This window comes from Capricornis sumatraensis, chromosome 8, assembly GCF_032405125.1.
Source record: "Capricornis sumatraensis isolate serow.1 chromosome 8, serow.2, whole genome shotgun sequence".
NCBI classification, from domain to species: domain Eukaryota; kingdom Metazoa; phylum Chordata; class Mammalia; order Artiodactyla; family Bovidae; genus Capricornis; species Capricornis sumatraensis.
In genome coordinates, this window is record NC_091076.1 from 59,695,344 (window position 1) to 59,719,483 (window position 24,140).

Sequence of the window (24,140 nt, forward strand, 5' to 3'; positions counted from 1 at the left end):
GAGCAGGCCCACACGGTGTCCGAGGGCCTTCACGGAGGGGAGGAGTGCCCACTCCACAGGGAGACTCTTCCTTGGATGCCCCCAGAGAGGGCTGCAGGGAGGCAGCGCCAGAGGCACTCACACTCACCACGAGCTCTCTCCAGAGAGAGCTGCTCCCCGCCCGCCCCTCCCTGCCCTTAGCATGCCTCCTCTGCAGAATCTCCATGTTCTATGAGCCGCCATGAGTGGCTCCCTCTGCCACACACCCACCCAGACTGCGCTGTAAGTGGCCTAAAAACAGGGACTGGACAAAGAAGAGAGCCACGAGGAAGCCTCCCCCCACCCGCTGAATTCCCACGCCCCCTCTGTGGCCTCCTGTGCCTGGTACAGCCCCGTCAGGTCCCGTCAGGTCCTGCCAGCCTGCGTGTTCTCCACCCCCACCCCCTACTCCCTTCCTCAAACCCCCACCTTCCACCAGGGCCTGGCAGTCTACTGGCAGAACCAATCACAGAGCCCAGGTGCCGGGTGCCCAGCCTGAGGCCCGCCTCCACCTAAGGCCCTGGTGATCTGGCAGGGCTGCCCGCAAAGAGGTCTGCTGGCACCCAGAGGGGGCTTCCCAGGTGGCGCAAGTGGTAAAGAACCCACCTGCCAACACAGGAGATACAAGAGATATGGGCTCAACCCCTGGAGTCGGGAAGATCCCCTGGAGGACGGTAGCACCCGAAGGTCAAAGAATCTCTTTCCAACTAGCCAGGGCTGATGGCTGGCCAGGTTGGGAGGAGATCGGAGGCCCTTACCACTCCCACCCAGGGCTCCCGGGAGGGAGGGCTTGCTGGGGAGACACACAGAGGGGCCCCAGAAATGAATGGTTTGAGGTTATCCATGGACTCCACCTGCTTAAACCTCCCCTTTCATACCCGCCCCGCCTGCATGAAAATGGAAAGTTGGACATAAAATCATGCCTCTGATGCCCCAAGAGGTCATGATTCAGAGGACAAGGGTGGGGAGATGGAGCCTATTATTACTGGTGGCGTTGGTATCATTCTTCTGTCACCAGTAATAATCACAATATTATAATACCATAGTCATATAGTATCATAATACACTGATGAGCCACAATGTGGATGTCTCACAACATTCTATAAGCCGCATGTGCTATAGAATATGAAGAGTCAGCTAACGTGGGACAGTACATCCTAGGATGACATGTGCTCCTAAGGCAGCTGGCACTGCCCTGAATAAGGAAAGGGGAGGGGCGATCTGAGTTCCAAAGTGGGCTCACGGCAAGGGCTCCCTCCCCTGTTCCTGGAAGAAGGTGGACAAGCCCGTGGGGCTCCTGTGTCTGAGACAAGGAGCACTATCTGATCGTGTGAGATGAGGAACAGGGTGACGTGGACCCAGGGGGTCAGTCCCCACTTACATGTCGCTCTCTCTACATATATCTATCTCCATCTAGCACTGGACTCTTCTCCTCCTCGTTCTCTGAAGAACAGGGAACAAAGAGAGGAGATGGGTTACTGGCAGACCACGAGCTCTCCAACCAGTCTCCGGCCACCGGGCCACTAGGTCCTGCTGGCACAGCCCCTGACTCTGGAACTAGCGCAGATGGAGGCCCAGGGCTTTCCGGTCGGGGCCCGGCCCCCTCACCCTCTTCGTGCCCTGGGAGCCTGTAAGTATACTCCACCCACCCAGGAACTGGGACCTTGCTGGGCGTCTGGCTTTAAAAAGCGCCTGGGAGCAGGGGAGCTGCAGCAGGGGATCAGGGAGGGTCCCTGTGAAGGGGGCTGTGATGGCAAGAGGTGTGGGAGGCTCGCGGGTCCTTTTCCAGGGGGCCCTTCCCTGCACTGGCTGGGGCTGTGGACAGCCGGGTCAGAAGAGATGGGCATCAAGGTCTCGGCCTCGCCCCACCATGCAGAGGGGCACATGCTGGGCAGGGGGGGAGGCGGGGGGAGCCACCCTGGCTGGGTTCCCTCTGGCCATGGGCACAACCCCCTCCTGGGCACCGTGGGCACCTGGACCGCTGCACGCAGCTGCACCCCTCCCACGACGCAGCATAGAGACCCAACTGCTGAGCCTGGAGCCCAGGTCTTCACTGACCTGGCCCTCGGATGGGGATGCCCCAGGCTCCCTGTCTGAGCCGCTTGCCTCAGGCCCAGGGCCCTCCAGGAAGTTGGATGGAACCAAGCCCCGCTGTCCATTCAGCTCCCCCTGGGGAGGAGATGCAGGTGAGACAAGACCAGAAGGGGCCTCAACAGCACCCCCTGAACCCTGAAGCTCTGGGGGACAGCTGGGGGTCAATGTCCCCATCGTGGGAGGCAACTAGCCTGTCCCTCTGGGTTTCCATCAGGAACCTGGCTCCCCCCAACCATGGCTCCAGGAGAGCCCCCTTGAGCACACCCCCACCCCCACGTCCTCACATAGTAGAAACCGTCATCGTCCATGGCCCCGAAAACAGTGATGACGTCCCCTGCCCGGAAGGGCAGCTCTGCCTATGGAGAGACCATGAGGTGGGAGTCAGGCCAGGGCAGGCCCGGTCAACCACCCGGCCTTGGCTGGGCTCTGAAGGGGCTCACCTCCACATCCATGTTGGGAGAGCTCTCCCGGGGGTTGTAGTCAAACGCGGCCACCATGGAATGGGGAGCTTTCAGGCTAGCAGAGGAGGCCAGTTGGGTGGGCCCTGGCGGAGGAGGAGAAGACGACTCGGGGCTCTTTCTAGGCACTCCCACCCCTCTCCTGTCCTCGGCGCTGGAGACCTGCCGACTGGAGTCACCGCCTCCACACTAGCTGTGGCTCCAGGGGAGGCTGGAGGCGCAAGGAAGCCCCTCACCTGCACGGGACTGGGCGGGCCCTTCCCACTCAGCTGCCAAGAGAAGGGGCCTGTGAGCCCTGCCTCTCCGTCCCTCCCCTCTGGGGGCAGGGGAAGGCGGGGGGCTGGTGCGGGGCAAGCAGGATGCTCAGCCTCACACAGGGAGAGATGCAGGAGAAGGACCATCAGCCCGAAAACAGACCCGCCCTGCAGTCTTCACAGTGAACTAAGGGCCAGACAGGGTCAGGGACTTGCTCCAGGTTGCACAGAATGTATAGCCAGGTGCTTTCTGGAACGGGGCTTTCGGGGCGGCACTAGGGGTTAAGACCCCGCTTGCCAATGCAAGAGACAGAAGAGACAAGGACGCTTTCTAGAACAGAGGTTCCGGCAAACCACTTCCCATCCCCATTAGAATGAAGTTCCCCATGGGACGCATGGCTGTGGGTGAAGGTGGAGCCGGTTCCCTCCACCTGTTCAAGACAGACCTTGTATGTGTTTCCCGAGAGCCAGGCAGTGCCCCCGGCCCCTCCCTCCTCATCCTCAGGGGCCCTGGAGAAGAAAAAGATCACACTCACCTTTCTTGGAGCGGCGGGGCTTGGGAGGAGGCCCGGCAGTACGGGTTGTGGAGTAGACAAACAGGCCGTTCCCTGCTCGACAGGCAAGCAGACATCAGAGGGAAACCGAGGTGAGCGAGCGAGACGGACAGTGACTCTGGTCTCCTCTCAGGGCTGTGCTGGGGTTCCTGTGCTCAAGCCTCTAAGGCCACTCTTCCCTTCCCATCCCGACCTCCAGGATCCAAAATACACGGCCAGTCCCCCTGCAGCGGCCCCCATTCCACACGGCAAGCTCACTACTGCAGCCATGTGGGCCCAAGTCTCTGAGGGCCCCAGCGACTCTGCCAGTCTCTGGATCAACCAGATATCCTGGCCACTTCCGACGTCCAAATTACTTGGGGCTGGGGGGTGTTGAGTCGGCACTGGGGTGGGGGGCAGTGGGCGAGGGGCAGGAGCAGGTCATACCTGAGCCCTCGGCGAGAGCCTCTGGGGACAGATGGCCCTGCTGGAGCAGCTGCTGTGTCCCCGCAGGGCTGTCCACGGCCACCTCAGCCACCATGTTGCAGGGAATGTAGCCCCACCGGCCCCCACCCTCACCCCGGTAGAAGCCATCTGCGTCCTTGTCTCCAAACACCTGGAAGCAGAAGAGACCAGCTGTGTCAGCAGGCCAGGTCCGTGTGCTCCCTGCACCCCGATCCCAAGCACTCCCTATTCAGGACTGCAGAAAAATGCTCTACCTTTCATGGGACTGGAAATAGGGGCAAATAGCCAAGAAGGATCAGAGGGATGACAGAAAACAGCTCTATCCATATGATCATCACTCACTATCTGCACGTCCATTCCCCCAGTCCACCCCAGACTGGATCTCCCTGACCTCAGAGTTTTAGCCCAAAGCCTTCAGGAAATCCTTGCAGGCTCAGAAGAGGTCGTCATGCTAACAGTAGCAGTATCACGCTGTGCCACGTGCCAGGCAGTTTCAGCACTCTGTGGGTACTGAATCCTCTAATCCTCAAACAAGCGTGTGAGGCAGACACTCACATGATCCTCACTTTACCCATGAGGCCCGAAGGAAAGAATCTACTCTGGGTTTCACAGCTCAAAGTGGCACTGTCGCAACCCCACTCCACATCACCTGGCTCTAGAAGCTGCGTTCCCACCCGGGTGTGGCTACGATCCCTCCGGGACAAGGCAGGAAAGGACGGAGGAAGCAGGAACAGACAGCGAGTCAGTCACCTTCAGGATCTGGCCCTCCCGGAACGGGAGCTCCTCTTCCCCAGCATCAGGGTTGGGTGACATTGACACGGGGTCGTAGTCAAACAGAGCCACAAAGACCCTGACAGGGAGGTCCCGGAGGGCCAGGGATGCTTCTGGAGGGGTCCTCGGGGGAGCTGCACGGGAGAAACGGCGATCAATTCTGGCCAAGGAGGCGGGAGAGGCCCCCCTTGGCCTGGCCCAGCCCCCGCAGAGGCTCACCCAGCTCTGTGGAGCCTGGCCTAGGGGCCCAGCCCCTTCTCCGCTTGGAGCCGCTCTGCCCCGGGCTGTCCAGCCCTCTGGGCTCCCCAGACTCTGCTGCCTGCAAAGAGAGGGCAACAGACATCAGGAGTGAGGCACCACCCCACTGATGGGCGCCTCATTAGGGGCAGGACCCCGGGAGCGCTCCCCCCAGCTCTGCCCGGTCGGCGGAAGCGGCACAGCAGAGCAGGGACACACATTCCTCTCCTGGAGCCATGGCCCAAGCTCACTGGAGCCATCGGACACCCCCACGGGGGGAGGAAGGGCAGGAGGGGAGGCCCCGGCTCCGGCCACCTTAGCAGATGAGTGCAGTAGAGGGACTAAGGTTTAGATCTGAGAGCTGGCCGAGGCGCGTGTGAGAGGAGGGCCTCTTCTCGGTGTCAGGGTTGGGCGATGCTGGACATCGCAGGCTGGGTCCTGAAGCTGTCACTAGCTAAGCAGAGGAAAGGGTCACCTGCCCCAAAGGCAGGGGGCCTGCTGGCAGCAATGGGCGACTTATGGCCACAGAGCATCCGTGCGTCCCAGTTCCGATCATCGGCAGAAGCAGCAAAGCAGTGGAATGTGGGTGGGAGGAGGCAGCTGAGGGAGCCCCGAGGCCCCACCCCACCTCTGCTGATGGAGGCGGCAGCGTGGAATGGGAGCGGCCGGTGGGCAGCAAGCAGGGCCACCGGGCGGCGGTAGGCAGGGGGCTGCCCGGGCAGGGAGAGGGCACGGACCCGGGGGGGCGGCTCCTTGGCTCTGCCGGTCGCACTGCGGCCTCTCCGCTCCGGCTCCCCCTTCTCCCAGGCTGGGGAGTACGGGTAGGAGTGGGGGCCTGAACCGGCCTTCGGAGGTGCCCTGGGCCTTCCCACGGGGGCTGCACCCCAGGCCTCCCCATCTCCGAGGCAGCCGGAGCTGGTGATGCTCATGTCCCCGCCGCCTGTCTCTTGCTCATCCTCAGAGTCATATTCGATGCTGATTTCCAAGCACTTGGGGGAGAGGCAGCTAGCCAGGCCCGGTTCCGGTTCCGGGGCCCGGCCCCGGGGACACTTCCTCGAGGGGGCGGGCCGCGCCCTCCCGCCGGCGTCCGGCGGAGCCCTGGCGCCCTCGGCCGCAGCGGGGCCGCCCCTCTCGCGCGCAGGGCCCGGTGCTCGGCCGGGGGCCTGGGACCCGCCGCTGCCGTTGCTGAGAAGCCGACTGCAGTGTTCCCGGGGATCCGGGGACCGCCTGCGGCCAGGGGGCTTTTCGGGGGAGCCACTTCCTTTTCTCCAGCTGCCGCCAGTGACCAGTCCCAGCGGGTCCTCCAGGCGGTCCCCAGCCCTGCAGGGCTGGGGGGACGAAGCGCAGAGGCCGGGGCCGCGGGGCCGCGCGCCGTCGCAGCCCAGCCCCGGAGGCAGGGGTGCAGGCAGGCCGGGATCTCTGGACGCAGAGCCTGCCCCTGGCCCCTTCTCCTCCTGCGCGGCCTCTCCGGCCTCCTCCTGCTCCTCCTCCTCCTCCTCCTCCTCCTCGGGGATGCTAAACAGCTTCTTGCTGCGAAAGTGCTGGAGAGGCAGCTCCAGGATCTGTTCCAATATCTCCTCGTCGCTGTCGGTCTCACAGAAGGGGTCAGGCTGGGGCTGGGGCTGGGACTGGGGATCAGGGGGTGGGGCGGGCGCAGGGAAGAGAGGTCCGTGGGGAAAGGACAGAGCTGTGACCTTTGCCCTCAAAGGAGGGCAGGGGTTTCAGGAAACCCAAAGCTCCCCACCCCGCACCACGCAACCCCGGTCGCCTCCCTCCAAGAAGGAAGACCAGAGAGAGAGTCTGGCCCAGAGCCACACAGCGTGTCCAGGGCAGGGCCACAGGGAGCACTAAGGAGCCCGCCCAAGAATGGGGTGCGCAGAGGGGCTGAGTGTCGGGAACAGGCCAGGCCTAGATGGTGTGGGGCCTCCCAGCCCCTCCTTGGAAGCTCTCAGCTCCCGCGAGGCTCTCAGAGGGCGCTGCATCAAGCAGGCTTGAGTGGGAGAAGTTACAGAACCGGGCGCCTTGGTCCCCCCCTTCCTTTTCAGGAGGGTCGAGGCCGGGCCTGAGCTACTTCCTAGCTGCCACACAGCAGAGGGCCCAGGCCGCACACCGAGAATGCTGCTGGCACAGGGGAGCAGCCGCTGACTCTGGGGGCAGAGGCCGCGGGAACCTGAGGGGCCCCCCAGCCCCTCCTCACCCCGATACCCTGCCCCCCGATGCTGTGGCCAGCCACCTGCTTTGGGAAGGAGCAGGTCCTGACACCCAGCTCTTCTTCCTCCTCCTCCTCCTCCTCCTCTTCTTGAATGTCTGACAGATCCGAGTTGCGGCCCTGGTCCACAAGGGAGGTCCCCAGATGGACCCCCAGCTCGGCCGCATCCTCCTGCAAGAGGCCAGACGTGGGAGGACAGCGGGGAGGTGAGCAAGGGCATGTGGGGACCTTCTGACAGGGTCAGCCCCAGCCAGGATGAATGGGGGGTCCCCCTGCAGAAGGAGAGAGGGGCATGCTCCCAAATTGGAGCACAGGCACCGCGCGGGGCGGGAAAAGAAACCTGGAAGACAAAGCGGCAAACACAAACAGCCAGACACACAGCGCAGAGCAGAGCGAGAGCGGGGCAGAGAGCAGGCAGAGCGGGCAACCAGCTCTGGGCTGGCAGAGGCGGGGAGGAGGCCCTCGACTCCTCGTGGTGGCCCAGGGTGCCACAGCCCCGTACCTCAGCCCTGGGCCTCAGCCCGGACCCTGCATCTCCTCCACAGCAGACCTGGACACAGGGCAGCCTCTGGGCCAACGTTCCTTGGGTGGTGCCGGGTGCCAGGCGGGCCTCTCCTGTGGTCTGCTCAGTGTCCTCCTTGGCCATGGAGGAGGCGGCAGGGCCAGGAACACAGTCTCCCAAGGCGGGCTCAGTGGCCTTCCTGTCCCCAGGGGCACCCAGCACAGCCGCCCCAGCCTGCTCCTGGAACGGCAGGCACTGAGGAAGGGGCCCCCACCCCGAGCCCAGACCCTCCTCCCAGCCTCTGCCAGCCACCCTCCTCCCCACCCAGGTACCTGCGAGACAGGCGCTGGGGGCTCCTCTGAGGATCCTCCTGCCGTCTCTCTAGGAGGGCTGGCTGTGGGGGCGCCTGGGGCCTCTTGAGCTCCACGGGGGTCGGGGCACCGGAGAGGAGAGCTGGGATCCCCCAGCCCCGGGGAGGCTGGAGCAAGGGGCGGTCTGGCCTCCGGGCCCGGTTGTGGGCAGGCGCAGGGGACCCTGGCCGGCCAGGAGGCCTCAGCCAGGGCGGGGGCAATAGGAGCTGGGAGGGAGTCCGCCGACTCGCCGTGGGGCGACATGGTGCGCACGGCCACTGCACGGCACGCCTGCAGCAGCTGCAGCTGCGCCAGCTCCACCAGCACGCTGCCTGCTGTGGGCGAGGCCACCTCCATGATCTGCAGGGGGGGCACAGCACGGGAAAGGGGGGCTGCAGTGATGCCCCCACTGGCTGCTGGTTCTGTGCTGGGAACCGCACCCATGGGTGCCTGGTCTCTTCTGAGCCTCCTGGCCGCGGTGCCTCAGAGCTAGAGTCCTAGTCCGTGGGCGACCAAAGCCCGCGCTCTTAACCAGTCTGCTACCCAGTGCCCAGATGCCTGGGGCAGGCAGCTCCATGCCAGGCCGGGGAGACGAGGCCTCTCAGCACGGAGAGGGCAGAGACCCACGCCCTGCTCCCAGGGTACGGGAGAGGGCAGAGACCCATGCCCCGCTCCCAGGATACAGGTGGGTACCCCCGGGCCGTACCTTCTGCCCATCAGCATAAACAGCGTAGCCTGTGACCCGGACGCCGTTGGAGGTGCCGGCTGCATCTATCGTCACTGGGAGCCAGCTGATGATCAGGATCCCAGGGGAAGGCCCCAGCTCGACCTGCACATCCAGGGGTGCGTCAGGTGGGCCTAGGGGAGGGGGCACAAGACCCAGGATTGGAGCACTCCCGCCAGAGAGGACAGCCCACTCTGCCACTTCCCTAAAGATGCAAGTAGCAGCCAGTGTCCCCCTGGGGCCACCCTCCCGGGCCTGACCTCCCCGGGGCTTACACATACCAGGCGCCCGCGCCCGCCTACCTGCTGGCAGTGTGGTGAACTGCAGGGTGGCAGCCCGCGGCTCTGGCCTCTCCCTGCCTGGTTCCCAGGACCCTCGAGGGGGAAGCTGAGCCTCCACTCGGGCCTGATAGAGGGTACCAGGCCGCAGGTGGCAGAAGGTGGCCCAGTAGGTGCTGGGGCGGGCAGGAGGGCATTCTTCCCCGTTGAGGTAGACAGCATGGGCCAAGCTGCTGTTGCTGGGCACCCAGGCGATCTCGGCAGACGTGGCGGTCAGCCGATGGACGCGCAGCTGGCTAGGAGCCACGCCAGCCTGGGCCCCCAGCAGCAAGCAGCAGCGCAGCGGGTCGGAGCCACCCCGGCTGGTCAAGGCCTGCACAGAGACCCACAGGGGCCCCGCCTGCAGGTCCAAGTTCTCCAGCACAGCTGTGGGGGGCGCCCCGGACCCCAGGGCCTGCCGCAGCTCCCCATTCACACAGACGTGGTAGCCACTTAGCTCCACACGCTCAGGAGGCGGCTCCCAGGCCAGCACCACGCTGTGGGCCAGCTGCTTCAGGACGGCCAGGCGGCGGGGGTAAGGCACGGCAGGGGGCTCCCCCAGGCCCTCAGGTGGGGGGCTCGGGCTGGGTGCCTCCCCGGCCACCTCGTCCTCTGGTCGGGGCTGGCTACGTCCCCCGCTGCTCTGGCCCCCACTACTGCTGCCGCCTCCGCCGCCACTCAGAAAACTGAGCTCGGGGCCTGAGCTGTGGGACAAGTCAGCCAGCTCCGGAGGCAGGGAGGCCAGCAGGTCGTCGTCGGACACACGCTCAACAAAATTGGAAGGGACCAGGCCCCGCCGGCCATCCATGAGCTCCCCTGGGGAGGGGAAGACAAGAGAGGAGGCGGAGAAAAACACAGCCCAATCAATGCATTGTAGCAAGGCTTGGTGAGTGAGCCGAAGCATGTGATTCACCTGTTGGCACTTTTAAAAGAGCAGTCAAGATGTGGACTGGGAAATTATTGTTAATTTTCACTGGTGTGATAACAGTACTGTAGTTCTATAGGACAGGCATCTTTTAAATTTTAATGTGCAGATGAATCACCTGGAGGTGTGTTAAAATACAGGCTGTAACTCAGCTGGGTCTGAGCAGGGCTGAGATTCTGCACTTTGAACAAGCTCCCAGGTGATGCTGCAAGATGAAGGATGTCCAGGTTTACAGAGCTGCACGGAAGTATGCCTAGGTAAGGCATCGTGTGTCAGACTTCCCTGGTGGTACAGTGGTTAAGAATCTGCCTGCCAATGCAGGGAACACGGGTCCGATCCCTGGGCCAGAAAGATTCCACATGCCTCGTAACAACCAACCCCGTGCGCCACAGCTGCTGAAGCCCAAATGCCTAGAGCCCACGCTCTGCAACAAGACGAGCGCTACCCTCTCGCCTCAACTAGAGAAAGCCCATGCGCTGCAACGGAGACCCAGTGCAGCCCAAATTAATCCAGTCATTTAAAAATAAATAAAATATCATCTGTCAACAACTTGCTTTTCAATCCTATTTTTAACCCACATGGGAAAAAGGCAATTATGACAAAATATTAATAATTGTTGAATCCAGGTGGTGAGTACCTAGGTGTTCATATTATGATTTAACTTTTCTGTCTATTTGGAAACTGTCATATTACATGGGTCTGAGGAGTGAAGTCAAGGGCACCCCTCAACCTTCCTGTGTGGAAAGCAGACATCCTCAAAGGGAGAGGGAGGTCCCATCTGGCTAGAAGAAAGGCAGGAATCTTTAGAGACAAAAGACATACATGCCAGAGAAAAGAGCCCCCTGTGGGTTCTAGAAGGCACTGAGATCCACAGCAGGCCTGTGTCTAGGAGCATGACCGGCAGTCAGTTCTTCTTTTAACATTTATCTGTCTGCGTTGGTCTTAGTTACGGCAGGCAGGGTATTCATGTCACACAGACTCCCTGGCTAGAGTGTGCAGTCTTAGTTGATCCCAAGCATGGGGGATCTTTAGTTCCCCAACCAGGGATCAAACCTGCTCCGCTGCACTGCAAGGCAGATTCTTAACCACTGGACCACCAGGGAGGTGCCTGTCAGTCAGTTCTGACAGCGCTTGCAGGAAATGGACCAGCTCCCCTGAACACTTGGTAACAGAACATTATAAAACATTTCTTACTGTTTGTTTGTGGGATGTCAAAGATCAAAGAACCTGGACAAACGGCCTATCATATCACAGCTAATTTGGGAAAAAGAAAAAGTCCCAGGGCACAGAGGAGCTGGCGGCTGTTGGGCCTTCTTGGGAAGAAAGGGGAACAAGGGCCAGGTTTAGGGCCAGGGGTGAGTGTACGCGGTCCTGAGCGGCAGGAGGACATGGAAGCTTCCCCAGCATCATCTGTTTCTACTTAGGCTAGGAGCTGGGGCGGGGGGTGGGGAGTAAGAAAAGGAAGAGAAACAAGAGACTTTCAGTAAGTTAGGTAACAGAGTGTAAGTAGTGGGTTGAAAGGTGGCCTTCCCAAAATATGTCCACATCCTAAACCCTGAACCCTGTAAATACAGCAAAAGTGTCTTCACAGACGCAATTTTAAGGAGCTTGAGATAAAAGACCGCCCTGGATTATCTAGGTGGGCCCTAAACCCAATGACAAGTGTCCTTATAAGAGGACACACAGGGAGAGGCGCTGAGATGCAGGGACCAGAGTGACGCGGCCACAAGCAGGGAACAACTGGACTCCCCAGAAACCGCACGGGACAAGGAGCAGAATCTCCTCTAGGGCCTCCAGCGGCATGGTGGCCCTGCCAACACCTTGCTTTCAGGCTTCTGGCCTCCAGCACTGTGAAAGGACGCACTTCTGTTGCTTTAAGCCACCACCAAACTTTTTACAGCAGCATTAAGAAATTCATCCAGGCACTAACACTGTGGGATGTGATGCTAACAGGAGGAACCATCACACTAAGCAGGTCCGCAGCCCTGCAAGGCTGGTGCAGGAGCCGGGGCCACAGTCAGGCTCATGGTCTGGAAGCCCCTGTCGCTGAGAGCAGCGCAGCTTTGGGATCAGATACAGATGAAGCCACCAAAGTAAGATGAGGAATAGGGTGTCTGACCCCCCACTTGCCTGCATGCCTTTCCAGCTATCCTAGATTGCATAGTTCAAATTCTAGTAACTTGTGGTTAGTTAATATTTATGTTCTTGCTGGTGGTGATGGTGGTAGTTTAGTGGCTAAGTCGTGTTCGACTCTTATGACCCCATGGACTATTTTCTGCCATGCCCCTCTGTCCATGGGATTGGACGGAGTTGGTGTTTAGATTTTTTTTTTTTCTCATTAAAAAAGCCATTTTCCTGGGAGCTATTTAATCCTTCTCTCCATCGTCCATCCCTAGAGAGAGTTTAGTTGTTTTCCATCATTCCCAGTACTTGCTCAGATAACAGGCTTGGGGCCCCAGGAGGAGAGACTGAGCGGGCCCCACAAACCCAAAGCTTCCGGTGATACAGACCCAGACCAGAGCACTTTGCTGAATCCCCACACACCACTGCAACTCTTGCCTGCCCTGTCCACCCCTCATCCTGGTCTCCACACCACACTGTCCTCCATGCTGTGAAAGGTCACAGCCTGGCGCCCAGCCAGGGCACCCCGAAGAGTCTGCCATGCCCTTCCCGATTGCCCACTCAGTAATACCGTGTCTGCCTCGGTGACCTGATCACCCCACGGGCACCACAGAACTGCCCTGGGCACTGTAGAACCGCCCTGGAGCGCAGCCCTGCCTGGGCCCTGGCAACTGCCGACCACTTGCTGACACCCTCTCCCGGGCCCTGGACCCCGACCCCTTCTCCCCACACTCACTGGGTTCAGCATCAGATCTATACACCACGTGCCCGACCTCGAGGTCACTAGTGCTCAGTGCTGCCGTCCCCTGTCTGCCAGCAGAAAAGCGAATTTAGCTGAAATTCCCTGTGATGCTCTGTCCGCCCTCTGGACTGTGCTGGGCCCTGTCCTGTCCTGCACGGGGCAGACGTGGAGTCAGACCAGCTGCCCACAGAGCCCTTTCCCCACAGGCCACCGGGTCTCTCTATGCCTTTCTGCCGAGTCTGAGGAGTGACGGTGGGCTCAGAGGGTGCAGATGGGTGGGGGGCTTTGGGAAGAGGAGCTTGAAAGCAAACACAAGGATTGGACAGTCCCCGCTACCTCCTACCTTCAAAGAAGCCATCCTCGTCCATGCTGCCATAGATGTAGACGTACTCGCCGGCGGTCAGCGGCAGCTCAGCCTCTGGGTTCTCGTTGGGGCCCTCGAAGGGGTTGTAGCTGCGGGGAGGCCCAGAGGAGGAGGGGGACAGTGACCAACATCCTGTCTGCTCCCTCCCGCCCCCCCGCCCATCGCTTGGCCTTGGGGACACTTTGTTGTCCACCGTTAACCACAGGGAGCGCCCACTGCACCCACCCCAGCCCAAGGAGGCGAAGATGACTTCTCCTGCCGTGACCCCCGCCACACCCCTTCCGTCTTGTTCCCCTCATGCACCCCAAATGCCGGAGGGCCGGGGCGCAGGGGTCAAGGCCCACCTGTAGCGAGCTAGGAAGACCTGGACCCTGGCTCTACCCCGGTCGCCCTCTGCCACTGCCGGGAGCAGGGAGACGCTGTCCGCCTCCAGCTCCTCCACCTCACTGGCCGTGTCCACCTGGGGGCAAACAGAAAAGGGCCAGTCCTCTCCAGGACCCAGGGGCCGACCGCAAACCCGGCAGGGGAGGCCCCGCTGTCCTGAGACGAGAAACAGAGCAGATGCTGGACGAGGCCAGCAGCAGTGAGCTCCGCTGACACTTTCTAAACCAGAACGTCAGCCCTCGGGCACTGGTGGAGCCCAGAGGCCTTGGGTCAAGGGAGAGGGATCAATGGTGACCCCTCCCCGAGCCCCAGCCTCTGGTGCACCAGCTCAGTAAATGAGACCACCGTGCCCAGCGGAGAGGGGGCAGCCACTCTGGCGGTGGGGGACAAGGGGGCGCCCAATGACAGTCTGTGTCTTTAAGGTTAAAAAACTGCAATAAAGTGCTCTAGCTGGAAGCAAAGGGGCAGAAGGGGCTGAGAAGTCCCTGGGACAGAGGTACTGCCAGGGTAAGCTGGGGCACCCAAAGCCAGCACCTCCACTCATGCCCACAAGGGGACGGTAGAGGCCGCAGCTGGGCTCTACCGCTTCCTGCACCAGAGGCTGCAGGGCTGTTCCAGACGCCCCCATCCCACCCCCCCTGCACTTTCTCAGGTTTGGGAGGGAGAGAGAGAGAGGGCTGCGGTTGTGAGTGATACCAAAGAACTTGGCAGTAATACCAGCTGCCATATGCTAAGCATCTACTGCGCGCCCCACATGGTGGGAGGTTCCGTCCTTGTTGTTTTCACATCATCCTCCCCACAACCTCACCGGGCAGGCTTGTTAGTTCAAAACTCAGACGACAGCGAAACCCAAGCCCAGAGAGGGTCAGCGACCTGCCTGAGACACAGCTAGGACCTCAATCCCAGAACCTGTGCCCCTTCTCACAGTGCCACCAGCTTCTGCCACAGACACGCTCACCACCAACCTCGTTGTGTGGGTCCTGGCCCCAAAGGGTCTCCCTTCCTGCAGCCCAAGACTCTAAGACCTCGCTGGGCCCCAGAGGGGCAGGCTGGGCAGCCCCTGAGTAGGGATGGCAGGCAGGACCAGCAGGCAGGGCAGGCCCCATCGGAGCTCCCCGCCTGCCGGGAGGAATCCACGGGCCTCTCTCCTCCAGGGCCTTGCCTGAGCCCCCACACAGGCCAGCAGCACCCCAGCTCCTGGGCCACACCCTCCCTCCACCTGCCCCCGCCCAGGCAGAGCTAGAGCCCAGGCCCCTCCCCAGCACTGACCTCGGGGGTCGGGCAGGACTTGGGGCTGTTATGGATGGACTCAGAGCGAGAGGAGTTGGACAGAGACTCTGCCCTCTTGGCCGGCGTCCTTCGGGAGACCCCAGCAAGGGTGGCAGAGGCAGGCTCGGGAGACTTCGGGGTGCAGCGCCCCGGGGAGGCTGGTGGGAGGTCGAGGTCTACAGGAAAGATGACACGTGGTCTTGGGGGTTGGTGTCCCGAGGAGTGACCAGTGACCACGCGTCCTCTTGGAGCTAGCGATCAGGCCCTCCATGGCCAAGTTCCCTTACAAGAAGGGAAATCCTGGGGGAGCTTACTGAGTGGAGGTGGAGGTGACTTACACGTATTATTTCACAGCTTCCTCAGAGCAACTCAATGAGGTGTAGTGGACACCCCTGTCTCAGAGCCTAGGAGACACGGCCCACAGAGCTTTAGCAGCATTACTCCCTGAGTGAGTGGAGCCAGGACCACCCGATCTGACCGATGCCCAGCTGGCTCTTCGCCAGCCGACACTGCCTGACTCCTGGTGCCCACCTCCCAGCCAGGACCACAAAAGAGGGGGAGGAGCAGCTACCTGAGATTCTCTAATGGGCTCAGCTGTTTCCCTCTGCCCCACCCTCCACCCGGAGCCTGGGTCAAGCTAGAACGGGCTCTAACTTGCCGTGTGACTTTGGCTGAGCTGCTAGCCTTCTCTGACCCTGAACTCCGCTCAGGACAGAAGCACCAGGCTGACCGCACTGGGGGTCTACCTCACCTTTGTGGCCGGATCCGCGGCAGGGCTGCGGGGTGGAGCAGCAGCAGGGGGGTGGCGGGCGGTCCCCTGGGGCACTGCAGCCCAGGGCGGAGGTGAGCAGGTCCAGGGGGCCAGGGTGCAGCCGGAAGGCCTGGAGCTCCCGCGCCAGCAGGCTGAAGCGCTCGGTCTGGCTGCGGCACTGCTCCTCCAGCTCCCGGACCCGGACCTGGGCCGAGACACAGGATGAGCTGCCGGGCCGTGGAGCTGCTGAGGCCAGCCCGTGCCATCTCCACACAGCCCCGCTTCAGATCACACCCGCCCAGGCCCCGGGGCTGGGCACAAACCCTCAGCCTGGCCGCCCGGCTGCCCCGCTGCCCCAACATAGCGTGGCTGAGGGTCGAGACCGGGCACCGTGGGACACCGTCACTTCCAACCCCACTTCCAGCTGAGCTTTGTGCCCCAGGCGGTGGCATTTTCTGGGCCAAAAGGGGTTGCCCCACCCCATCACCACCACGGTATCACTTCAGGGGTTCTCTCTGCTCCGTGGCTTGTCACCCTCCCACAGCCAGTGACCCACATCCCTGCCCTCAGAGATGTCCCCAAAGACCCCAGAGCTTGATACATCGTTGGGACAGGAGTGAGCCAACTCCCAGGAGTTTTTCTCAAGGATCAGGAGAGTCCCCATCAAGGAGGTCATGGGTCAGACTGGCTGGCTTTGGAACCTCCTCCTGGTCTCAGGGGCTGGGTTTCAGAGATGGGCAGGGCCTGTATGTGCCAGGCACAGTGGCAGGTCTGGGGCTGGGGCAGCGAGAATCCCAGCCCATCTATGGAGTCTCGGCCTGCAACCAGTCACACCCCTGTCGTTGGACAGGAGGGCTGGAACCGCTTGAGCCTGAGGGAGGAGACTCAGCTCAGCCAGCCTGGAGAGGTGTTGGGGAGAGCCCCCCGCCCCCACTCCCCAGGGAGGTGGGGGATCAGGAGGCTGTACCTGCATGGAATCCAGGGTAGACTGTGGCGGGAAAGGAAAGCCCAGAGGAGAGGTTAGAACTCTTACCCATGGGGCATTACCCACAGAGGGAGAGAGGGGCCCAAGTGGACAGGTCTCAGTCAGCTCCCTGGACCGACTAAGCAAGTGCTAACTGGAAAGATATTTCAGGGCCAAAGGTGGAGGGGATCGCCCCAGCCCCTAGAGCATTTAGGAGCCCTTCCTGCAAGCCCACACCCCCACCCACACACTCACCCACACCCTGGCAACCCCCTGCAACACTCTCTGAACCGCCCCAGCCTTCCCCCTAGCTGGAAGCACGGCGGCCACCTCCAGGGACCCTACCTCCAGCAGCTGCACAGCGCCTTCATGCTCCCTCTGGGCTTCCGCCTGGGCCTACAAGTGAAAGTGAAAGTGAAGTTGCTCAGTCGTGTCCCACTCTTTGCGACCCCATGGACTGCAGCCTACCAGGCTTCTTCATCCATGGGATTCTCCAGGCAAGAATACTGGAGTGGGTTGCCTTTTCCTTCTCCAAGGGATCCTCCCGACCCAGGGATCGAACCCAGGTCTCCCACATTGCAGGCAGACACTTTAACCTCTGAGCCACCAGGGAAGCCCTGGGCCTACAGGTGGGAGGAGGCAAATGCTGGCGGAGAGGGGTGAGGACTAGGGTGGGATCGAAGGAGGTGGGCAGGCAGGACGAAGGAGGAGAGAGAAGGAAGGGGGCTGGGAAGGGGCTGTGGGTGCCTCCCTCCGGTTCCCACTCAACCGCACCTCAAGTCCGAAGGTGAAGGGGCCGAGAAGAGGGGCCCGGGACTGCTTCCTGCTTCCCAGACCCTCCCCCTTGGGGTTTTTTCTCCTCCTGTCTCTCTTGATGCTCTCTGCCTGCTCGTCTTTTGCCCCTTCTGAGTGTCAGGGCCCCACAGGCCACAGTGCTGGGCCCGCGGTCACTCTCTCTCTAGACTCCCATCTAGTCACAGGACCAGATGCACTGAAGACTCCGAAACCTGTCTCCAAGACCGACTTCCCCAGGACCCAAGACTCACAAGCCCAGCTGTCTATGGGGCTCTCCACTCGAGTGGTTAACACACAGCCCAAACTTGGCCAAAACGGAACTCAGAACTCAGGATGCCCGACCTCGCAAACCTGCTGCCCGTCATCCCTCACTCCTGGCAGGTGAAAGGCCCAACCATCCATGTAGTCAGCACTTGAGTGAAGGCACAGGGCACTCAATCGGAAGCCCGCAGTGAGTCCTGTCGATTCTCTGTCTACAATGTACTTCGGATCTGCCCACTTGTTCCCCGCCGTCGATTATACTCTCACCCAGGCAGACATCATCTCCCACCTGGACCCCTGTGTCTACCCAACACCCGAATGCCTTGCTTCTTCGCCCACACCCCTGTCCATCATCTGGAGTGCTGCCGAAGTCCCCTGCTTGGGACCTTTGAACGGCTTCAAACGACTCAGAAAGCAGAATACCCAAACTTCTCCCCTGACTTTAAAGGTCTGATGCGATCTGGCTCTTGCCTACTCTTGCCGTTCCGTCCATCCTACCACATGCTAGCCACACTGGTCTGTACCCCTCAAGCCTCTCCCCACCACAGGGCATCGGCATGAGTATACCCCCTTCCCAGAGTGCTCATCAGCTGGCTCCTTCTGACCCTTGAGGTATGAGAGGCCTCCCTTGCCAAGCTCGCTGAAGAGGCCCCTCACCCCATCCCCGCCACCCTGTGTTGCATCACCCCAGGAACTTTCCCCACTGTACTTGTCAATGCCTGCGATCAGCTCACGCATGAACCTGTCTAAGTTCTGCTCGGTCAGGGGCCTGGCCTTCGCCCCTCACAGTCCCTCCAGGGCCTGGCACAGTGCCTGGCACATAGTGTGTTAGTTAGATAGTGTTAGTTGCCCAGTCGAGTCGGACTCTTTGTGATTCCACCGACTGTAGCCCCCTAGGCTCTTTTGCCCATGGGATTCCCGAGGCAAGGATACTGGAGAGGGTTGCCATGCCCTCCTCCAGGGGATCTTTGCCACCCAGGGATGGAATCTGGGTCTCTGCATTGCAGGCGGATTCTTGACCGTCTGAGTCACCAGGGGTTCTCTGTAAATACCCACGTTGGATGAGGGTCCAGAAGCTACAGCTGGGGTCTGGCAGCCCCCCGCCCTTCTGCCGCCCCGGACGCCGCCCCCACCTGCTGCAGCCTCCGGACCTCCTCCCGCTTCTCCTGCAGGCTGAGCCGAGCCTGCTCATGTTCCACCTCCAGCTGCTGCCGCCGCTGGGCCACCTCCCGCATGTGCTGAAACGCAAGAGCCTGCATCAAGGCCCGAGCCCTGCTCTACTGTCTCTATGGAAGATCTAAGATGAGGGCGCCTCAGACACCATGTGTTCCAGACACTGTTAAAAAGGAAACTGCGGCTAGAGAAGGAAAAGGCCGTGGGCGCCAGGACTCAGCCTACACCCCCGCATCCCACGCAAGGCACATGCTTCGCCAGCCCTCTTTCACCCCGTGCCACCCGGTGTCCTCACCTCCAGCACCTGCTCCAGGCTCTCCAGCTTGCTCTGCAGACCTTGGCTCTTGAGAAGGGCCGAGTCCCTCTCCTGTGTCACCCCCAGGAGCTGGTCCCTCAGCTCTGCATTCTCCCACTCCACCTGGACGGGGTGGGGGGGAAGGGAGGTGCAGGGAGTTGAGAGCGTGAGCCTTGCCCCCCAGCACCCCCGCCTCCAGGGGCCACAGGGTGCTCCATGCTCTCCCCAACTAGGGAGCTGGCAGAGGCAGCGCCTTGCCTGGGGATGGGGCCCTGGCAGGACCTGGGCAGAGCCGCTACCTGCTCCTTCTCCGTGGCTCTCCCACTGAGCCGAGAGTTCTCCTCCACAAGGCGGGCATTCTCGTTCTGGGCTGCCCTGAGCTGCAGTTCCTGCGAGACCAGAAGGGAGCTCCAGGGAGGCTCCCAGCACCCACCTCCTCCTCTCCCAACACAGGCACACGTGGGACCCTGCCGGCCCCCTCCTGGGAGCTGCATCAGCCGGGAAAGGGAAGCCCTGCCAAGCAGGAAGGAAAGCATGCTTTCGGGGCAGGAGAGAAGGAACTGGCGTTCTGGGGGGGTCCTCCACCTGGTGGGCCTGATGGACCCAAGGAGCTGGCCTTCCAAGGCCCCACAGAGCTCACCAGCTCCTCACATCGCCTCTGCTTTTTCCGGGCTTCCTGCTCTAGGCTCTCACATTTCTTCCTCTTCTTGCTGAGCTCCGATTCCTGTGGGATCAGAAAGGAGCTCCTCACACAGGATGGCAGATCCACCTGTAAAGGGTCTCCTCCAGCACCTTAACCCGGGTCTTACCAGTTGCTGCACCCGCTGCTGTTTCTCTGGCTCCCCTAGGACCACAGCTGGGTTTTCCACATCCTCCTGAGGTGTGGCCTGAAAATGGCCAGGGACGGTGGGCTGGCACCTGAGGGCAAGGCCTCAGGGCAGCCTGCCCCCGGCCCAGCCTGTCCGAGGGGGGTTCCCACCCCACCTCACAGTCAGCAAAGAGATCCCTGCTCAGGGAAGAGAAGGGGTGCTGTCTGCCCCCTCCCTGCCATCTCCAGTTGATCCTGAGTGTTTTGAGATCCAGAGACCCATGATTGCCCTGGGAGATGGGTCCTCTATCCAGGCCAAAGCTTTCCCTTTTTAGCTTGCAGCCCTGCTCTGCACTCAATAACTGTCCTGGGTGTCCTTCAGTGACTGGCAGGGAACTAGGAGGCTGCCTGGGCCCCCAGGGAGGTGATGTCCCCAGACCTAGGGGTTATGGATGCGTAGCCTTGGCCTAGCGCCTACAGACCTGTTCAGACCCTCCTCCCACCTTCCCCAAACCCACCCTTCGAACACACCGCGGTTATCCATCCGTGCAAACTCTGGAGGACAGGTCTTGATGAGTGATGCTACCTCCCTGGACCAGGCAGAGGGGCCAAATCCCTTCTCCCTACCCTCTTCCTGGAAGGAGGGGGACCCAGGTGCCGCCCAGGACAGAGGATGGAGAGGAGCCAGACCTCTAAGTTACGGAGGTCCGGAGCGGGGTCCCCAGCTTTTGGGCCAGGGGACGCCTAAGCCCGACGCCCGGTGAGGGTCGCCCGTACCTGGAGCCGGGGAGGACACCTCGCCGCCCCCGGGGAGCCGGGCCGGGTCTGACGGACCGGGCAGGCGCTGAAGGGGGCGTCCCCGCGCTGCGGCTGCGGCGGGAGGCAGCGGCGCGGGCTGGGCCCCGGGCGGCTGCCAGGGCAACCGGGGATTTGCGGCCGGGCCGTACCACTGGCGGACGCGGCAGGGGCGGAAGGGCGGGCCGCCGGCCTCAGGCCTGCGGAGGTGGGGCGCCGAGCCCCCGGGGACGCGCGCGGCGCAGGTACGAGCCCTGAGAGGCTGGGCCGAGGACCGGGCCCGGGCCATGCGCGCGCCGCCACGCCTCGTCGGGGCTCCGAGCGCGGTGCACGGGGATGGGGGCGATCCCGGAGCCGCTCCCACCCCATTCTCCGCACACCTACACACCTGCCCTGGCGTCGGCGCTCACCTCTCCCGGGGCCCCCGGGGCGGGCGCCCCTGCTCTGGCCGGGACAGAGGGGCCCGGGGGCCGGGGCGGCGAGGGCGGCTCCCGCTGGTTGCGCAGGGCGATCTGCCTCTGCAGCCGCAGCACCTCCCGCTGGGACTCGCGCAGCAGCCGGTCGAAGTCCCGCACGTGGAGCCACTGAGGGCCCTCCTGGAGTCGGGGGACCGGGAGCCGAGTCGAGCCTAACCCCGACCCGACCTGCGCCGTCCCCAGCTGAGCCCGCCCTCCGCCGGACTGCAGGGCCCTCGGGCGCGGGCAGGTGCGCACCTTTCCCATGCATCTATGCCCGGTCGCAAATGCATGCCTACACAGCCCCATGCTTCCGCTCGCCCGTATGCAAACACTCCCGGGAGCTCGTTTACTGGACACTCGCGGTGTCCTCGGCACTGTGCTCAATCCCTTGCGAACATCTCTGCACCCCAGTGTGAGGTTATGCGTGAGTTCATACAGCCAAGCCCACTGGCTTGCAGCCCGAAACCTAGAGCCCAGAAACTCCCAGGTCTGGGACTCATGGCTCCACCCCCTTCGGTTCAGGCGCCCGGTCCCCGCTCCCACCTGGGCCGTTGCCAGGGGAACCTACTCCCAGCAGCCTCCACCTGCTCGCTTCATTTGCATCTCATTACCATCTCAGTCTGCATCCCACACTGCCAGGCCGGCAGCCCTAGGTAGGGCTGAGCCCGAAGGGGTGACCAGGGCCTCCTCGCACCTTGCCCGCCAGGGTGAGCCTGGCCTGCAGCTCCCTGCACTCCCGCTGCAAGGCAGCAATCTGCTTGTCCTTGGCCAACAGGGCGCTGGCTGTCTCACTGAGGTCCCGGGCTCGTTGGCGCGCCAGGGCCTTCCGGCACAACTCCAAGCTGGCCCCTGGACTGGGCATGGGAGCACTCACCTGGCCAGGGGAGGGGTAAGGCCAATGGTCATCTGAGGGCTGGGGCATTTCTCCCACTTCTCAGCTCCTCCCAAAGGAGGGGTTAGGATGAACACCTTTGAAATGTGGCCTTCACCTGCTTCCACCCTGAGTCCGGATCTACCCTGGGCCGACCCTCAGCCTCGCTTGACCCCTTCCCTGCAATCCTCAAGCGGGGGTGAAAGGGTTAACTCCACCTTCTAGCTTAGGCCCAAAGGATGCTGCTAATTGAGGGCTGCCAGTGTGATGGGTCTTGTCCCTGCCCCCACCAGCTCTGCACCCAGAGATGAGCGCAGCAGGAGGCGGCCGCTAGCGCCAGCACTGGCAATCCAGAATTCTGCTCTCCCTGCCCGGGACCCCCCCCACCCCCACCCCCCGCCCAGCCCTTCGCTCCCTCCTGTGGTTCCAGAAGCCCCTAGCCCCATAGCCTCGCTGGCATTGGCCCTTCCTACACCTCAGCCGCTGGATTCCTGCGTCCCTGGGTAATGAGTCCACGATGCCCAAGCCCCACTGCCCTGGCACCCCTCTGCCCTGGTCGCCCAGCCTCCATCCAGTGGCCTCCCATCCTCACCACCCTCAGGTTAGTCTCCTGCAGCTTTCGGGCCCTCTCCTCCAGGCGCTTGGCAATGACCGCCAGCTCGGCATTCTTCCGCTTCAGCCTCCGCACCTTCTCCTCCGTCTCTGGGAAGCTGCTCTTCCTCTGACAAGGGGTCAGCCAGAATTGGGGCATGTGGGGAGAAGCCCGGACCCCGCCCCAGACCCAATCATAACAGCCTGGGCCTTGGGCTAGACTCTTGGGCTCACAGGGGGGCTCCTTGGCAACTCTAGGTAGGGGTTCACCCTCTCTGGGTCTTGGGGTCATGTCAGCTCCATGTAGCTCCTGCTTGGAGGGATGTTCATGGGATGAGAAGGATGCTGAAGCAAAGAGCTGGGGTGTCTGAGTCTGCCTCCCCACCAGGACCCAGGACTTGCTTTCCAAGCCTCACCAGCATCTGGTTCTCCTCCTTAAGGATGGCACAGCGCTGCTGCAGCTCCCCCACGGCCCTCAGCAGCTCCAGATTGGGCCTGTCCCCGAAGCCCATTTTCAGCTTGCCCTGGCATGGGAAAGGATGGGGTGCAGCCCCTCAGGAATCACCCTACCTAAGGAAATCAGAGCCCTCTGTATGGACGCATTCCCCCTCCACAGTCCAAGGAGATATGGAGACAAGAAGGTTCTCCCCCATGCCCCAGGCCTTCAGAGTGGAGTACAGAAGGGGCTGCTTAGTAAACTAGCATCCCCCAACCCTGGGACCCTCTCTGCTAGTCCCCAGTTCTCCCCACCTCTGCCCAGAGTCCCCTTTCAGGAAAGGCCAGCCTCAACTCCCACCCCCACTCCTCCAGGCTCCCCCAGGTCCTGAGTCCCCCAAAGTCCAGGTCCCTCCATCGTCTACAGGAGACGGCTCACACCCACCCCAAGACTTATCCTCCCTGGCTTGGCCCAGCACTGAGCCCCCCTCCACTGAGTCGCTTCCTCCAGACTCTGATTCCATCACACACACCCCCACACACTCCCCCAGTATCCCCCAGCCCCCAAAGACAGAGAGGTGCAGAGAAGAGAGACAGACACAGACAGACTGTCAGAGAGAGACTCACAGAGGGAGGGGGAAGGGGTGGGTTCAAGGCAGACAGACAGGCCAAGTCAGAAGGACAGACAGATGGTGAAAAACGGAACCACTGAGATTTCTGCCCAAAGAAGGAGGACAGATGGTCACTGAGATGGACCCCCAGACAGAGATAGGCCCGGAGAAGACAGAGGGCAGTGAAGTCCCTGACCATGCTCAGGCCAGCAGGCAGGGAGAGAGCCCCAGCCTCACAGACCCCGGCCAACCTCAGCTCCCTTACCTTAGAGAAAGCCTCTGCCTCCGGGTCCTCCAGCCTCTGACAGCCGGGTCCGGAGCTCAAGGCTCCCCGCGCAGGGCTGGGCAGCCCAGTTCCTGTTCTTCCAGGCTCCATGCCCCCCACAGGCCCCGGGCTTCGGGCTCCCTCAGGCTCGGAACTCTCCTCAGGCCTCAGTTCTCCAACACGCAGATCTGTGGGGGTACCAGCCATGCTTGGTGATGCGCCTCCAGCATCACCCCCCCGGTCTGGAGTCCAGCTCTGCCAGGCGGGCAGTGCCCACGGCTCCATGTTTCCGGGGTCCCCCAGCGATGGAAGAGATGTCAGTTGCTCCAT

The 24,140-nt window shown here is 62.1% G+C and overlaps 1 protein-coding gene across 3 annotated transcripts; it reads right to left on the reverse strand.

Moving 5' to 3' along the window:
- Positions 1–1,431: 1,431 nt before the first annotated feature.
- On the reverse strand, positions 1,432–24,140 carry TSPOAP1 (TSPO associated protein 1). Of its 3 annotated transcripts, none has more exons than XM_068976617.1 (31): positions 23,811–24,140; positions 22,916–23,023; positions 22,501–22,629; positions 21,732–21,911; positions 20,990–21,175; positions 19,786–19,863; positions 19,617–19,700; positions 19,276–19,365; positions 18,977–19,099; positions 18,642–18,746; positions 16,798–16,848; positions 16,456–16,476; positions 15,489–15,693; positions 14,738–14,913; positions 13,429–13,544; positions 13,064–13,173; positions 8,918–9,748; positions 8,598–8,749; positions 7,874–8,251; positions 7,542–7,781; positions 7,268–7,270; positions 7,028–7,210; positions 5,568–6,446; positions 4,813–4,912; positions 4,573–4,727; positions 3,805–3,973; positions 3,357–3,405; positions 2,553–2,685; positions 2,397–2,468; positions 2,077–2,187; positions 1,432–1,461 (listed from the first exon to the last, which is right to left on the reverse strand). In XM_068976617.1, the coding sequence occupies exons 1-31, from the start codon at positions 24,138–24,140 to the stop codon at positions 1,432–1,434; spliced, it is 5,577 nt and encodes a 1,858-aa protein (XP_068832718.1). The 3 variants fall into 3 exon arrangements, with proteins under 3 accessions (XP_068832718.1, XP_068832717.1, XP_068832719.1); XM_068976616.1 differs by having other exon boundaries at positions 3,357–3,432; XM_068976618.1 differs by lacking the exon at positions 21,732–21,911 and having other exon boundaries at positions 3,357–3,432.